Genomic DNA, 17,190 nt, shown 5'->3' with positions numbered 1-17,190 from the left:
ATGTGGAAAACAATACAAATGCTTGTATAAAGATGATGCAACAATAAAAAGTGTTTTAAAAATGGATAAAAAGGCCCTTCTGTTTGATTCTACCTAATAGATCAAGCAGTTAATACTTGTCAATGACAGTTGACATTTTTGTTTGCGTAACACTTGAAACCACCATAACAGTTAAGAAACCTTACATGATGTATATGAATTGATGGGTTGTATTTGGATGTAAAAAAAGTTGAAACAGTGATAAGACAAAAACTGCACATGACATTTGGGGAGGTGCTGTGTAGCAGTCCTATAGTGGGGCTTGAACAGTAACTTCTGTACTGAAACACACATCAACTTTTCTAGAAATTTTTCTAGAGACTTTCCTAGCAATGTAGGAGCGATCTAATCCACTAGGTCCTGTACATGTATAGGTTCAGGTGATTGTGTAATTCGGGGATAGGATTCAATGATTGGGACAGGATTTGGGCAGTGAGGTAATTTTTGAAAAATGGTAGGCCACACCAATTTTATTTCTTGATTCTCTGATTTTTTTGAGAAAAAAATTGGAACAACAGGGAGAAAAAAGAAATCAAAAATGGGAAAAATTTTCAAAAATGGAAAAACACGAGAGACGATTCCGAGAAACACACACAAAAATTGGTGTGGCCGTATAGGGTCAGGGACAGGTGCTTATGAGGGTTTTTGGGCATGAAAGGGGATGGAAAAAAGGTTTCCCTTCCGCAACAGTATATTAAAATTAATGTAAATCTAAGATATATTAAAATTAATGTAAATCTAAGATTAGAAATTAAGGTTTCACTACTAAGTGTATGCTAAAAGAGAGGGTTTAACCTACAGTATCAAGTAAGATAATACATGTACAGTCAAAACTACCGAAGAAAACTACTCAGGGGACCGATAAAATCTGGTCTATGTGGACAGGTGGTCACTGTAGACAGGAGTCTTAATGCTTGTGTCTAAATTATCTAAGGGACCACCAAAAAGTGGTCACATTGGATAGATAGTCCTCATGTAGAGAATGTCACTTTGTCTTGTACAGGTTTGACTACATGTATATCAACATCCTCTGTATACAGTACACAATATACAATGTACATGAATGTTTCAGTACAAAAGTACTTTACTCCATTAGACTGCACTTCTGTTGGGACTGCTACACACACCTCCCGCTGCATGACTTGGTGGCGGATTGTGGGGACCGTTCGTAGTCGCCTCTGTTCAGCTGGATTCTCTCGTCCATCATGGCGGGGGCGTCCGGCCTCTGGAAAGAATCATCACACATACATATAAAGATAAATATAGAATACAACATGGTGGCCGAAACCCGGAGGGCGATGGGACCCGCGGGAGGGCCGGGACCGAGGGTGATGCGGAAAACACCGTGTTGTATTTTATCTATGTCATACCAACCCGGAAAAACACACATTTCAATGCGAAATGCCTCTGAAGTTGAGAGAGTTTTGTGTCCTCGAACAAAGAATTCGTAACAACATCGATTCCAACCTCCGACTCCGGCATTCGAATTTTCGACAGCGGCACAACCGGTGCACTTGAAATGCATTCTAAATATTCTATGGAAGCCTGTGTGATACAACTTAGAACCCCATGTGATAAAGAAAATATCACACGGTCTGGAACACCCATATCGAACATTTTGCGGCCAAGGTAAAATTGACATAAATCTGGTTACAACAATTGTCTGTGACTCTGATATGCCTACGTGTACATGTGTACATTTCTGTATATTTTGCAGTTGTTAACCTTGTTCACATTATTTTATTATGCTATTTCAGTACACTATGAATTTCAAAGTAAAGAACTTATCATAATAACAACGAGCTTTCGGTCAGTACTCTGACTGACCCTTTTCAAGTTTAAATGAAACAAAGCCTACATGTACTAGTATTTCATGAGACCCTTAACCGAGACGGGGGCCATTACCAACTACCAGTCACCTTTGACCCATTGCTGATGGCACACTTCTGTTCAGGTCATGTGACATTGGTCAAATCAACTTGGGAGGGGTCAGAGATTAAAGTGATTGAAAGTTTCTTGGTAAGCTATTTACTTTGTTTGTTTGTTACTTTGTGTAACACAGAAATAGTGTGTAAAATCTATTATCAGAATGTCAAGTACCATGATACAAATGACCTTTTATTTTGATGTTGAAAAGAACTCATTTTGCAATATATTCATGTACTTGGGAAAGGCACTTTACACGACTTTCCTCACTCCACCCAGGTGTGAATGGGTACCTGACTTTGGTTGGGGATGGTCGTATTGAGGTCACCTGCTGGCGCCGAATGGCAGCCGCCCAGACCCTTGCAACAGTTCCACAAAGTGTAAGTGTGGAGCAATTACAAATGTATGTATCTGTTGTGTATTATGTGATTGTAAACCCTGCAGCAATTCAGCACTGGCTGCCATTGCACAGGTAATTTCTGACCAATAAACCATTATCTAATAATAACTTACCTTACGTAGGATACTTTCCACTAGGTCCCTGAAGGCATGCTCGATGCCTGTGTTGGTCTTTGCACTGACCTCCACAAAGTTGATGTTGTACTCAACAGCAAACTGTCGGGAGAATAAAAAACATTGTTCAAACTTGTCATTATCCTTTTACTCCAGCTGTGAGTACAACACAAAAAATCATGCAACAAGATAAAAAGTTTTTATTTCATTTTTCTTCTCACATAATTATACAATTTTGAAAGTATTAGACAAAAAGCTAGTAGACTGAGATTTAGCACACTGTCTTGTGGAAGGATTGACATGTACATGTAACAGGTCATCATCACCCTTTCAAGATGTCAACAATGACTGTAGGTTTCAACAACACCAGGATGGACCTCTAATCTTCTGACTGACAATAAGTGAACTGGCTCTTTAATGTGCTCGAGGTGTGGCTCTCCTCAAATACTGGTTCGGGACATCCAAGAGGCCACACCTAACTGAAAGTATAGGCACTCATTTCATTGAGTCGAGTGAGGAACTAGGTGTAGAATACCTTTCCTCTTAGGGCACAACACTGGGATTTGAACCCAGAACCTTCAGATTTTCACATACCTTTTCTGCTCTTTCCCTTGGAACTTCTCTAAGCACCTCCTGATCACACTTGTTTCCCAGCAGGTATCTTTCCACATCATGGGAGGCGTACTGAGGCAAAAAAAGCATTGTTGATGGTAAAACTCAAGAACCCTAATATCCCAAAGTCTTATCCCCTGATCTATCTTATAATCTATTAAAAAAACACTATCAAAATGGTAGTGTATTTTCAGAGTGGCACCTAGGATTCGGGTTATATTTAGAACAGGTCACATGGTCGAAAAGCAGTTAGTCCGCCATCTTGGTCTTGGCTTTGGGCCTGATTATAAGACTTTCTCTTTGTATACACTATAATGGTCGTTTTGAGTTGTTAATTGCATCCAAAACTCAGGCACAAAGATATTGACTGAAAATAACACCCCCTGTGGCCTCCAGTGCATTTATCCCCCTGGGGAATGAACATGCAATAAAGATTAAATTTGCTAGTTATACATGTATGGGAAAATCACTTATCATTATTTTATTTCTTTATTTGAGTCGCAAAAAAAGTACAATAAATTGTGGCACACAGGTAAGCAGTAAGCTGTTTTTGCACTATACAATGTACATTAGTCTGTATAACGCAAACTCCAGCTGTCCGGGGGTTTCTCTCCCCTCCCCGCGGAGTGGATAGCCGTTACAGGCGGCGGGCGGACACGGGGCTTGGTTGAAACCAGGCTAAATGTACATCATTTGTGCGTGTTCATTGCATGACACTGAAATGACTAATTGCTCACCACATCTACTTGGTTGAGCCACTTGGGAATGCTGACAAAGGTGTGTTCCCTGGTGATGTCATACACCAGCAGGACCCCGTCTGCACGGTGGTAGTACTGCGTGGTGATGGTGTTGAACTTCTCATGGCCGGCTGTGTCCCTGAAATATCATCCACAATCTTATCAAACCCCTTGTGTGTATAGAGTTCACTTTCTCTTACAGGGTTCGAAATACTGGGTGCATGTGCAACTGAGTGCACCCAAAATTGGAGCTATGCACCTAATTTTTTAACTGTGGGTGCACCTAGATATTTTTAAAGGCTACATGTATATGAAGGAACTATTGTACACTAGCTAGTAGCATACAGGATATTCTTGAAATCTGAGTATCAGAAAAAGCATTTGTTGTACTTTATTTGATGTATTACTTGTTTAAAATTTTGAAGATAGCTATAGAATTACAGATTGAGGTTCTTAAGAGAGGCAGTAGGGTTAAACTTTGTAATCATGTTCTGCTGACACTACTTTATTTCAGTAAAATTTGTACACCCAAAATTCGTTCTGTGCACCTAAATTTTTAGGATGGGTGCACCGGTGCACCTATCACCAAAAAAAATTTCGAGCCATGTCTTACTTACAGTCAAGCTTACTGATACTAAGTACAGTTACTGTATATTTAATAATAAATATGTATGTAGGAACTAGGAGGTAGAAGTTCAATTCAACCATTACTAGTAGCTAGTACTATGTTTTAGTTACATATTACATTTTACATGGCACAGTAGGACCCCTTATTCTTTTATTCCTTTTTATTTATCTGCACATTGATACATTTAATATACAAAATGGTAGTTTAGTCAATTGTGAAACATTCTTTTTTGATTATGAGAGTGATGAAGTTGTAGAGTAAAGCAGGCATTCCATGAAAGAAGTTTTCATCCTCACAATATAAGCATCATTTAACAGTTAAAAGCCTTAAGTTAAATGTTAACAAGTGTTATATAATGTTACATGCACAACATCAGCATAGACACTACCCGAAATGTTAGAAACTGCATGCAGCACTTACCATATTTGAAGTCGTATTCTCTTGCCAAACATCTCAAATATTCTAATTTTGAAGTCAATGCCTGAAACACACCAGGTGCAATATGAAGAGCAACCGTACAAAATGATTGACTTACAATACGATGTACATGTAGGTAGATTCAGGGGTATTACAGAGTAAAAAATGGTACATGTACAGTTGTAATGTAATTTTCACGATTCATTTTCATTTAAATTGGACTGAATAATATTTGATTTTGAATGGAAGAAGAAACCAAATCTAGATTATGGCCATGGCCATGCAGCCTCCACCAGGCCTTCCTAAAGCCCCCCCCTCACTGGACCCGCGGCACGCTGGCGTTGTTGCTGCGTCCTAAACTGGATTTGTGTTACCCTTGACTTTATAATGGGAATATCATTCAAAATGTACACGTATGACAAAAAATAGAACAAAACACACAAAGCTTATAAAAAGATTCGTTTTTTGTCGATGAAATTCGTTGAGTGCTTGGTCAATTCAATCGGCCGCAGTGACGCCACCAGCATGCCATGGGTCCAGTGAGAGGGGGGCTTAAGGAGTTAAGGATAATAGAATTCTACAAAACTTGGGTGAATGATTATCCATGAGAGAGAACCTGCAGCAAGGAGTTAAACATTTCCGCAGGTAGAAGAAGCCCTATGGTGGTCAAACTTCTGACAAATCATTTTACCCATAGCCAGCATACTTAATAGACTGATCTCGAAGCCACGCCCCCCTTAGCAAGGCCCTAGCAACTCGAACACCTCCATCAAAATCAGCCACGTCAGTCAAAATGGCTCATGATCACGTGATCAAATCCTGTTCTCTATTGGCTGAATCGCTAATTTTGATTGACAGCCAGGATCGATCTATTATCTATAGTAGACTAAAGGACAGGTATCACACCGAAAGCTGCACTGTACCTTAAAGTTAGCCAGTGACAATTACTAGTATTCACTTGTCATCGGACAGTGCATTGCTTGAATGTGGCCATCAGTTCATCCTTACCTACAGTAGAGATGGGGTCTTCATATTTGTCCTCAGTGAACCTGTTGATGATGCAGGTCTTCCCCACACTGGACTCCCCAACCATCACGACCTGGAGCTGGAAGTCATAGGGCGGGGCAGGGCCCCTCGGAACTGCTAGTTGTGGCCGCGACATACTACAGGTAATAACAATGAAGGGAAAATTGGAGTAAAAATATGCTGTTGCCAACTGCAAAATTTCTCTTGACTAGTTTTATTGTAGTTACCTGTAAATTGATATTTGTTTCTTTGTTTCGCATAACTTCTACTAAACTGCCTTTAGGTGTACATGTAACACAACTGTTTTGTACTGTAGAAACAAGCTGTGCAAGACCAGACCGTAAAGTTTGATCCACGCACACTCTTTCTGATAAGCTTAAGTGTGGTGGGTTCTTTAATGTGCTCTGGACAGGTGTGGGTCTCCTCAAACACGGGCCATGTGTGATTGGATAAGGATTTAAAGTATATGTATAACTTCTGTGACTGTTATACTTTTGATACTTTCATGGTTTGTGACAACCAATACTGTAATTCTTGTTTCTTTCACTGTAACTTAATTATGTTCACTGTTTTCATGGTCCCCTCTGTACCGTGAACTTACATGTATCATCACCATGAAAAAAAACTGTTTTAATTATCTATGATTCCTGATGAACACATCCATTCTGTAAATCACTTGCTGTCACCGTGAAGTTAAATTTAAGTGAAAATGTCCATTTGCCTTACACCGTGAAATTTTGCAACCGTGAAGATAAAGTGAATTGCAGTATTCAAAATTCTAAATGAAACATCAGCTTGAGTTTCATAGTCGCATAGGATCAGGTTATTCAATCACTGTCTGATGTGATTACAAAAGTAACAAGCTACCTGAACGCTAAATATCATGGAAATCCGTCGTTCCTTTGTTCAGTTATTCTCCTTAGAAGATTTTCATGATAACACCCCTGCAGTTCCAGAGCAAGCTGCTAGGGGGGCCAAACCCACACCACGCCTTCATTACACCACAAGCTATCTGCCACCAAAAAATTAATACCATAGCACGTTCAGGTCAAGAGATACAAAAATGGAATTTCTGCTGCAGTACCAAGGTCACATACCAGGGGGCCAAAAATCGACCTTGAATTTCGGCTTCACAACACCTGCCCACATACCAAATATCATCGCAATCCATCAAGAAGTTCTTGAGTTATGCTGACTACAGTAGTCCGGAAACACAAACAGACAAACAGACAAACAAACAAACAGACACACCCAAAACAATATCTCCATTTTTCATGGAGATAAATATCTGACAGATAATGTATAGATTTATTAGTGGTTGTAGCCTTGTAGCTTCTGCATACATTGTATATCATGTGTCATCTTATTGTATACAATGTACTTATACTAGTAAGTGTATACTAGTAAAAGCCAGCAGCCTCGTGTATGTGGTAGCTTCGGGCGTAAGCCTCTCGGGCGTAAGCCTCAAGCATCAAACCCCTGAATGTAAAAGAACCCATCACACTTATCGAGAAGAGTGCTGGGGTGACCCGGTGTGCTTGGCCAAAAACTTGAGCAGCATTGCACTACTTGAAAAAGCATCATGCTTCACCTCAAATTGAGGCTCAATTGAGGATGACTGCTTTGCCTTTTTTATGGTAGAAAACATACTTTGTGATCCTTAAGTGAGGGATGTTATTGAGTAGTCGAGTTGGCATAATCTGTGAAAGATGTTTTAATTCCCACAGTACAAAGTGATCTTGTGTAGACTAAGAATTTTCACTGCACTGCATATGAACTGTATTCAGACTAAACAGTTCATACTGTTTTCTCAGACAATTTTCTACTTGGCTGCAAATTGTCCTGAGGCAATCTATCATGTAAATTGCTGGATGTCTGCTCTATTGTTCCGCCTTTTGTTTGTGCTTGTGACAATTCTTCACTGTTACAAATTCTGCACCTGGCTGAAGGGGTCAACAAACTTTAGATATTCAGCTGATGTGGGATTTGAATTTTCCTTATTTTTGTAGAACTTAATAAATAAACAAACTGTAGGTGTGAACAGCTGAATATCAGTGGGTGACTATTTTCTTCATGAAAAATTGAAACATTTCAGCTAGCTAAAAAACTGAATCAAAATTCAAACAGGTCAGATAGCACTGAGTTGTAGATCTATGCAAACTGTTCTTGTTCATTTACATTGAATATGTCTAAATTATGACACAGATATGTTAAACATAGGTTTAATAAATTGTTGCTGGGAAAAATTTACAGATAACGATATTATGATCTAATTTGGTCCGACTGCTAATCGAGTTATAACAGCATCCAATCAATAAGGGTCTTTAATAGGTTGAACCTAAATAAAAATACTTCCTGTTTAAAACCACACAGAGCATTTATTTTGCTTCTAATCATAAACATTAAAATTGAGACATGAGAGAAGCGCCCAGCTTATGAATATGATCTGAGAAACGTACGTTAGAAATCGTCTCTGTCATCAGCCCACCCACATTCAACAACTGAATGACGTAAAGCGACGTCATATTATAAACAGACACGAGCTTGAACTAGTCTAGAATCACATGACCACACATACCTCCATCAATCCTGGGCCCACTTGTGTCTTTATTGCCACATTTTTACGATGATTCGTGAGGCCTCTGGGTTCTAGTTTCTCTTCCTCAGGCGCAATATCAAAGCCTTGTCTGAATGTCACTTCCGGCTTGAACCTGATGACCCAGTTTGTGCGGTATAACCGCCTAACGATCTCAGCGGGCCAAGAGGACGGTACCATTTTGGACTGGCCATGGGTATTTTAATGGTTACTCATTAAGTAACTGGAGAAAATGTTTGAATTCCAGATTTTTAACAAAAGCTAAAATTCCAAATTCTATTTGTATAACGTCAACATCAGTTATGCTGCATTTCAAGAGAAACCGTCAGATGTTTTAAGCATTTCTTTTCTCCATATTTGGCAAATGGTATCTTTGTTTTAAAAAAGCCCATTGCAATGGCATTGCATGTGAAATCCACTAGACGGCCAATGTAATCAAATTACAGGGGCAAAACAACTGCTTCGGGAATGCGAATGCTGCTAAAAATGGTAACCATGAGGAAAATTTTGATCACTCCATTGTTTACTTGTAGGCAAGCTATATGAGAACACTGAGGTTTGAGCATCGCCTTGGGACTGTCAACATCAATAACATGCTTGGTGTAAAAAGGTACATGTAGTAAGATTGCTACTGACAATGCCATGTTTGATCATTGATAACTTAATTGCAGTTTATGGCACATGCATTAAATCATGCTTGTTAAGACATTGTGTACACCGCACAGAGAGGTAAAGCAAATGCATCTCTGACTTCATAAGCAAACTTTCCTTTAAGAAATCTATCTTAATTGATATGTGCATACGTTTATTTTAGGATACATTATATAGCATATACTTGCAATTTCTATCACTGAAAAGTAACACCAAGTCCAGAAAATGTCATTAAAACTTTTAATGCAACATTTGTGTTCATTGTAAAATATTTGTTTGTTAGTAAATGATGCCCTGAGATGACTTGTACAGTTACGTCATTGCTGTTGCTGTTGGAACATTGAAAGTCTTGTTTCCAGAATTTCCTTTCATCAGTCATACAGAAGATCTGCAAATCAAGAGTGGGGAATATGTTACTTATTGTTAGTATTATGTAACACAAAATCCGAGTGAGTATTCTGCTTCTGACCAGTAACGTTATATGCTACATAGTAACTTACATGTACCATAAACATACAAAACTATATTGGTGTCTTCTATCTATTGTTTAACTGGAAAATGTGATATGTTGCAAGCTATTTTTTCATCCATGAAAATTACTGAAAATACTACATGTTTATTTATCGGATATCTATTTCGTCTCATTATAAATCCAGAAAACTGGGTTGCCCCTTTCAACATACTAAGTTGATTTCCAAACTTATAACACATTTCAACTAAAACAATATCCAGCTCTATTGATATCACAGCTCACCTTTTTCGTTATATTCAATATTGCATAAATAGAGCCCATGTGCAGGAGCTACTTGTGCATTTTTAGGGAAAGCTGTTATTTTTCTAGCAGCCAGTAAGGTGCAGACTTCTTTGGGTTCTAGCTTCCCTCTTCCAATGGCAACCAAGAGTCCTGTCATTCTTCTGATCTGAAATAGGAAAAACAGACTTAGATACTTAAGTAGCTTGCTGATGGTCAAGGATGGAGAATGTTTCTTGCTGCGATCTACATGTACCAACTATTTGTATCTGTATCTGTATAGCTGGTACAACTGCCCTTCAGCCTACTGTAAATGCAAACATGTTTGCGGTGGTTTTATGTTCACGGTTTTTGCAGCGACTGTTTCACCGCAAACTTAAAGCCACTGCAGCTACAGCGCTGCCGAGAACGTAAAACCTCAGCGAACACCCCATATTCGCCTTAGCGCCAAAATATAGGCACGCGAACTTAATGCATTTTACAGTAACACAATCAGCAGCAGATTACATTACACTGAACGACCTGTCACACATAACCTTTGCACACCTAACTGAAAGCGTTCTTTAAATTCATGTGACAATGGCTCAACTGTGTTTGGTGACAACGATTTCCACTCTACAGTTACTGTAGTTCTAGTACTATGATCAAAAGTGTCCAAAACCGATCATTTCCTGGGAAAAGTAAGGAAGTAAAGTGGAACGATGATGAAAGTGCTAATAAGAGTTAACTTGCTCTTGTCATAACTAGCAAATGTTTTTGAAGATGTGTACTTGCCTGTCTGTATAGAAAAGATCTGCTTTTAAAAATCAATTCCAGCACCTCCAAATCTCTGTAGAAATTAGACAAGAAGTAGAGAAATAATTAAACATTATCTTCAGAGATTTCACATTGGCATTGAGTAAACTCTTGAAAAAAATACAACTTAAAAAATTAAACCATTTTAAAATTTACATACAGAATAAGTTACATGTGCAAATGAAAGCCACCATACAGATGGTATTATTAAGTCTTGACATTCAATGAAAACCAAGTTTGCTGTATTAATGTAAACATTATGAAGATTTTCATACCTGCAAAAAGGATCATGTTCTTTTAAAAAGCATGACGCTCTCCTGACTTCAACCGCTTTCATAGTCTTGATGGGATCTTTGGTCCATGTGTCTGGACTCTTATTTCTGAAAGTGGTGAAATCGTGTGTTCCTAGGAAATGTTTTGCTGCCTCTTGCATGGCCTCAATATCTAATCTGGATGAAGATAAAGGAATGGGAAAGAGCATCACCATTGAAAACTTCATAAAATTATACTAGCAACATTGTATGAATACTTAATATTCAAATCTGAACAAATGACAAAACATTAATGACAAACTTTAAGCATATCACCCCCTTACATATGAATGTCCATGGACTGAAAGCAAGGCATAAAGGACAGTCAAATACATTTTAGCATGCAAGTAATGAGCATGTTATGTGCAAAAAATCCCTGCAATTTTCCTGCAGTTATTTTGCACACTACGTAGTAAGGTACATATTTCTTACCGATGCAACGGCCAAGTGAGTAGAGTGTTTGCCTTGGATTCTCGCTGGCCAAGTCATACCAAATGACTCGTATCATGACTTTAAAAATGGCACATACTACTTTCTCTGCTTTGAAAGAGTACTAGTATGGTAGATGAACACACATCACTACCAGTAGACCAGTCCCCTGCTGTAGTGATTGCACCAAGTTGTGTGGCCCAGGGTCTATTGAAACATAGATGGGTGCTGCCTTACATACATGTATCTTTAACTACATGTAAATAACATGTTTCTTACCTCTCCATAACACCCCAGCTCCTATCAAACTCAACGATGGGCAGTCTGGAGTGATAGCAGCCTGACACTACCCTGTACAGGTATGTTCTTCCTAGTGCTTGGTGCCGTGAGTTAAAGGTGGGAGGCACTGGACAACAGTTCATCAGCCTGGGAATGAAAAAGTCTTTTATCTTATTTCAGTCCATCAAATGTGTTTGAAAGCACAGTGTAGTTTTTGAACGAACATTCTAGTGTTTGAAAGCACATTGGAAAATATCAGTAGTTGACATGTAGGATTTTTTGTCTTCTTTGCAAAGTCTACTGCATTTATCATTCTTAGGCCACACCAATTTAATGTCTTGGTTAACGGATTTTTATTTTCCCCCAAAAAAAATGTTAGAAAAAAAAAATTCATGAAAACAGAAGGCTAGCCCTGAAATTGAATTGGTGTGGCCTTACATGTAGATAATGAAAATAAGTTTTCATTGTTACACTTTAGCACACCATTGCAACATGATTTTAGGATAGGTTACATATTCTCTATCGATGATGATAAACATTCAAGAGATACATCTTGGCTCTTATAAAACTTGAGCATGACTGTGGTATTGGATGAAAGCTACTTTTCCAACAGTTACAAGGTAGCCTCAAACTTTAGATGGTCACTGACCAAAACAAAGAGTATACTAACCTAATGTCGGCTCTGCCCATTTGTGTAATATTGCGGTTGACTGCGTGCACAATTGCGTCAGGGTCTAGTTCTTCCTGGTTCTCCCCATAGATGAGATCAGCATGTGCAGTGTTACACAGGGCATGGACTCCCGAGTCAGTCCTACTGGACACGTGGATGTTAGGAGGCTCTGCTAACTTATAATTAAGGCAGGAAAATGCATCCTGTAAACAATAATAGAAGCATTCGTCAATACGGGAAATCTTTATTGACACAAATTAAGTATAGTAAATTTCCTAAGATCTACTTACACACATCTATACATACAAACAAACAAGTGGATACAAATGAATCAACCTATACATAAATGTATATGAATAGATATGACTGTCATATACACAATCGGTTCTAAGATCTAGACATTCTTTGATATATTGACCTATTTGGAGCGTTTAACCGTAATAAGAGTTATCTCCCCCTAGAATGTAGTTCAATAGTTTCATCAGGCTGGTGAATGATTGAATAACAAATTTCATTATTCACAACCAAGGAAATCATGGGTAACAGCCAATGTCCGACCATCACTGCTATGATAGTTTGTCATCTTCATCATTGTCCTTAACCCTTGTTATGCAGGACCCATACTAGTATACATATATATGGGTTGCACATTACAGAGCCTGTATGTCAGTATGTGGGACCCTTATATGTACGGTTGGTGTTTCTCAACCGAATGCATCATACAGCAGCGAAATGCACTGAATGCGGAAGCAATAATGCCACGGCAGCGCAGAAAAAGTCAAGGGACAATGACTTGATTAAGAAATCAAATTAAGGAAATAAAAAAAGTTAAAGCTAGGCATCCTCAATTGAGGTGAAGCATGATGCTTTTTCAAGTAGCTAGTGGTAGTGCAATGCAGCCTCGCCACGGTCTGCGTTTTTGGCCAAGCACACCGAGCCACCCCTACTCTTCTTGATAAGTGTGTTGGGTTCTTTTACGTGCAGAAGTTTGTTGCTTGAGGCTTATGCCTGAAGCTCCCTCATACACGGGGCCGCCGGCTTTACGTCACCATCCAAAATGACGAATGCAATCCCTTACAACATGTCCGAGCTGAGCCCACCCTAGGATCGAACTCGGCCCCAGGATCCACGGAATTTGATGCAGATGGCGAAGCATGCAGCGGGGTTGCGTTACCGCTAACGGGGACGAAATAACTTGTGTAAAACATGCCAGCAGGACAAGAAGATGACAGTCGTAGAAACATTGGCTGTTATCAATGCCCTTAAGAAGATGTCAGGTGATGACAAAAGTGTGCATCAGGCCCCTATACATACGTACACTTAGTGCATCTTCTACTCCGCTGTACCCTGCGGCTCTCTCCACCGGCGTGACTCTTGGGACTCCTCTGGAACATACAGAATTAATGTTTGGTTAATTATCTCAATGAAAAAAGACTTTTTCATGGAGATATTGTTTTGCGTGCGTTTGCGTGCGTTTGCGTGTGTGTTTGCATGCACGTGTGTGTATGTTTGTGTCACTGTATGCTTAAAGTGAGCATAACTGTAGAACATGTGGATGGATTGTAATGGTATTTGGTATGTGGGTAGTTGTTGGGAGGAGAAAGGTCAAGGTTGATTTTGGGCCCTGTGATATGTGTCACTGGAACTGTTAGTCTCAAATCTATGGACAAGAATTCCCCAGGTCCCAACAGCTGGTAATGAGGAAAATCTTTACCTCGATAATAAAACACATCATGTATAGAACCAAATTTCATGGGAGATTTTGGGTCTTCAGACTTTTGTTACTGGTGTGTCACAGCTGTATGGGATCAAGGAGGTTGCCTGGATTTACATCACCAACTGCAAGGTAAGTTAAGTTAACTGATCATACCAAGGACATTCTTATACTAGAGTTCCACGACCTCATACCTTCGCCAAATGATTTTAACCTTTATGACTGACGTATTAGGAGTGTTTCTCATCAATCATAAATCATACCAGTTGATTGTCTTAAAATATAACATGTCCAAAGTATGAGCTTAACAAATTTATCATCAATTATGCAAAGGAGGCCCTTATTATCATAATTTGATTCAACGATGTTCACATTCACATAACGTCCCGATGCCACAAAAAAGGATTAAATGTATGAAATTGCCGTCTTTTGCCAGTGTGGAATAATAGAAGTTACTCATTAAGAATGCAAATAAGGCCCACATTTGCATATTTTCTATCTATCAACAGTCCTCTCTTCCTCAGTAACAATTTGAATTGTCATATCATGGAACAAAGCGGATTTTTAAAGTTGCCTTATTAATTATGCAAATTAGAATCTGATTTGCATAATTATCGTCCAATCATACTAAGCATCACAAAAACTATCCACATACCAAAAATCATGACCATCCATCAAGGCCATCATGTTATAGTATTTTTGCATCAATTATGCAAATGAGGTCTTCGTTTACATAGTTCATATCAATTAATATTTCTCTCTTCCTCAGTTACATATGTCACATGTTTCAGAGTCCTATCATGGAATTTGGCGGATGTATAAACTTTCCTCATTAATTATGCAAATTAGATACTGATTTGCATAAGACGTGTCTAATCATGTACATCATCACTCAAGCTATCTACCTACCAAAAATCATTACCATCCATCAAGCCCTTCTTGAGTTATTCCCTTTCAAAGTCAGATGCAAAACCTGCTCCTGCAGTTCCAAAAAAAACGCTAGGGGGCCCAAACCCACACCACTTACTCTCTGTCCAAAGATCTATCTACCACTCAAAAATAAGTTCCATAGCATGTCCAGAACACGAGATATCAAAACAGGAAGTTCCGCTGCAGTACCGTAAGAAGCCGCTAGGGGGCCCAAAATCTCATCGTTTTTAGGTCTCATCAAAACCTACCAACATACCAAATACCAAGATAATCCATCAAGGCATTCTCGAGTTATCCTGTGCCACTACAAACAAACAAACAGACAAACAGACAAACGCTACCCTCTGCATAACCTTCTTGCCGAAGGTGATAATGGCCTTGATCATACAGACTGCACAACATACTGCTGGCATGCTGCCCCCCTCCCCCAAGACTTCATATGGGATTATCATCATCAAACGCAAAAAAATGATTACTATATTTACCTGAAATGTGTTCCCAAGTACTGGAATTGCAATAGGTACCGAACCATATTCAGATAATAACCGAGAGGACAGAAACCTTGGATGAAACTTCAGAGAACCAAAACAACACGCGACCACGAGACAGTCGGCATAGAGGTCAGAGGGCAAAGGTGAAAGTTCGCATGCCTTCGATTCACAGGAAGTATCATCGCGTGCTCCTCGTCTCTGAAAGCGGGTGTTTGGAACGATAATACAACAGCCATTTGACAATCAAACAAACTTGTGGCTGAATGAAGATTTCTACTGTTCCTTCATGACCTCTACTGGGCCTCTACTGTTCCCGTAGGACCTCTACCGACTTTATATGGCTTGTTGGCAGTTAGGACAGTGGCTGAACTCAACTTCTTCTTGAGGTCAAACATCTCTACAGCAGGAGCTGTTGTGTCTGAATGAAGATTTCTACTGTTCCTTCAGGACCTCAACTGGACCTCTACTGTTCTCGTGGGACCTCTACCGACTTTAGATTGCGTGTTAAGGACAGTGGCTGAACTCAACTTCTTCTTGAGGTCAAACATCTGTACAGCAGGAGCCGAGTTCAGTTGTGGCCGAATGAAGATCTCTACTGTTCCTTTAGGACCTCTACGAGCTGCCTCTACTGGACCTGTACAGTTCCCATAGGACCTCTACCGACTTCAGATGGCGTGTTGTCAGTTAGGACAGTGACTGAACTCTTCAACTTCTTCTTGAGGTCAAACATCTGAATTGAGATTTCTACAGTTCCCATAGGACCTATACTGGTCCTCTACAGTTCCCGTTGGACCTCTACTGACTCAGAAATCAGTCAGAATGGCGTGTAGTCAGTTGGGGACAGTGGCTACTCAACTCCTGGTTGAGGTCAAACATTTGTACAGCAGCAACCGTTACATGTCAGATGACCTTCTCTCAGCTTTGCAGGATGTCTTTGGAAGCTCTCTGTTGGCCTCGCTGGACATAGTGGACAGGAAAGGGGTCACTCACGTCACCTCTCCAAGCGGACGACACCTATACCTGGTGGTGGGAAGCTCAGGAAAGCTCTACACCTGTCTACCATCGGGACTGTACTGTCCTTGTTCGTTCTTCACCTATGCTACACTGATAAGAGGAGAGTCATTGGTGTGTAAACATGTCTTAGCTGTGCAACTGGCACAGGCCATGGGTGCGTTACAAGAGCTGAGCGTCTCAGATGAAGAACTTATCGGTCTACTGATGAACAAAGACACGGCTCAGTGATGAGTACAATGTAACGTTACTATGCAGTATAATGGCCCTCTATTGAAGTTGCCTGAACATGTTACTGGTAATGAAGGACAGTGAAATACTACGACTTTTCTATTGCTGATCCTGAAGCTCTGTTTAGTGGGGGCATTCCAAGATCTGAATGTCACAGAGGAAGAGCTGAACTATTAGCGGTCTACCGATGAACAAAGCCACGGTTCAGTTATACCGCACCGTGTACATGAAAAAAAAAAGTTGTATATCACCACGAAAGGGCCCTCTATTGGATCTGTATCAATATGTTACTGGTAATGAAGGCCAGTAAAATACCACGACTTTCATTACCGATCTTGCACCTCTGTTGAGAGGGCAACACAGTGAACTGACTGGCATCCTTTAGAAGACACTGTGCTTGAGGATGAAAAGAATTTGTTATGACTGCAAATAT

The 17,190-nt window shown here is 39.7% G+C and overlaps 3 protein-coding genes across 3 annotated transcripts; 1 reads left to right on the top strand and 2 right to left on the bottom strand.

The window, feature by feature from the left end:
• Window positions 1–1,042: 1,042 nt before the first annotated feature.
• Window positions 1,043–8,594, bottom strand: LOC136427281 (ras-related protein Rab-10-like). Its single transcript, XM_066416091.1, has 7 exons — window positions 8,477–8,594; window positions 5,881–6,035; window positions 4,876–4,936; window positions 3,828–3,966; window positions 3,073–3,162; window positions 2,479–2,580; window positions 1,043–1,264 (listed from the first exon to the last, which is right to left on the bottom strand). The coding sequence occupies exons 2-7, from the start codon at window positions 6,032–6,034 to the stop codon at window positions 1,157–1,159; spliced, it is 654 nt and encodes a 217-aa protein (XP_066272188.1). The 5' UTR covers window position 6,035; window positions 8,477–8,594; the 3' UTR covers window positions 1,043–1,156.
• A 779-nt stretch (window positions 8,595–9,373) lies between these two features.
• LOC136426569 (tRNA pseudouridine synthase-like 1) lies at window positions 9,374–15,645 on the bottom strand. Its single transcript, XM_066415232.1, has 8 exons — window positions 15,510–15,645; window positions 13,699–13,765; window positions 12,381–12,583; window positions 11,711–11,857; window positions 10,967–11,140; window positions 10,645–10,725; window positions 9,900–10,105; window positions 9,374–9,533 (listed from the first exon to the last, which is right to left on the bottom strand). The coding sequence occupies exons 1-8, from the start codon at window positions 15,554–15,556 to the stop codon at window positions 9,517–9,519; spliced, it is 942 nt and encodes a 313-aa protein (XP_066271329.1). The 5' UTR covers window positions 15,557–15,645; the 3' UTR covers window positions 9,374–9,516.
• A 689-nt stretch (window positions 15,646–16,334) lies between these two features.
• Window positions 16,335–16,757, top strand: LOC136426568 (zinc finger SWIM domain-containing protein 7-like). The gene has a single exon (XM_066415231.1). The coding sequence runs from the start codon at window positions 16,335–16,337 to the stop codon at window positions 16,755–16,757; it is 423 nt and encodes a 140-aa protein (XP_066271328.1).
• Window positions 16,758–17,190: the final 433 nt, after the last annotated feature.

Source organism: Branchiostoma lanceolatum, chromosome 2, assembly GCF_035083965.1.
Source record: "Branchiostoma lanceolatum isolate klBraLanc5 chromosome 2, klBraLanc5.hap2, whole genome shotgun sequence".
NCBI classification, from domain to species: Eukaryota; Metazoa; Chordata; class Leptocardii; order Amphioxiformes; family Branchiostomatidae; genus Branchiostoma; species Branchiostoma lanceolatum.
Note: the sequence above shows the minus strand (reverse complement) of the source record. Positions and strands in the feature narration are given on the sequence as shown.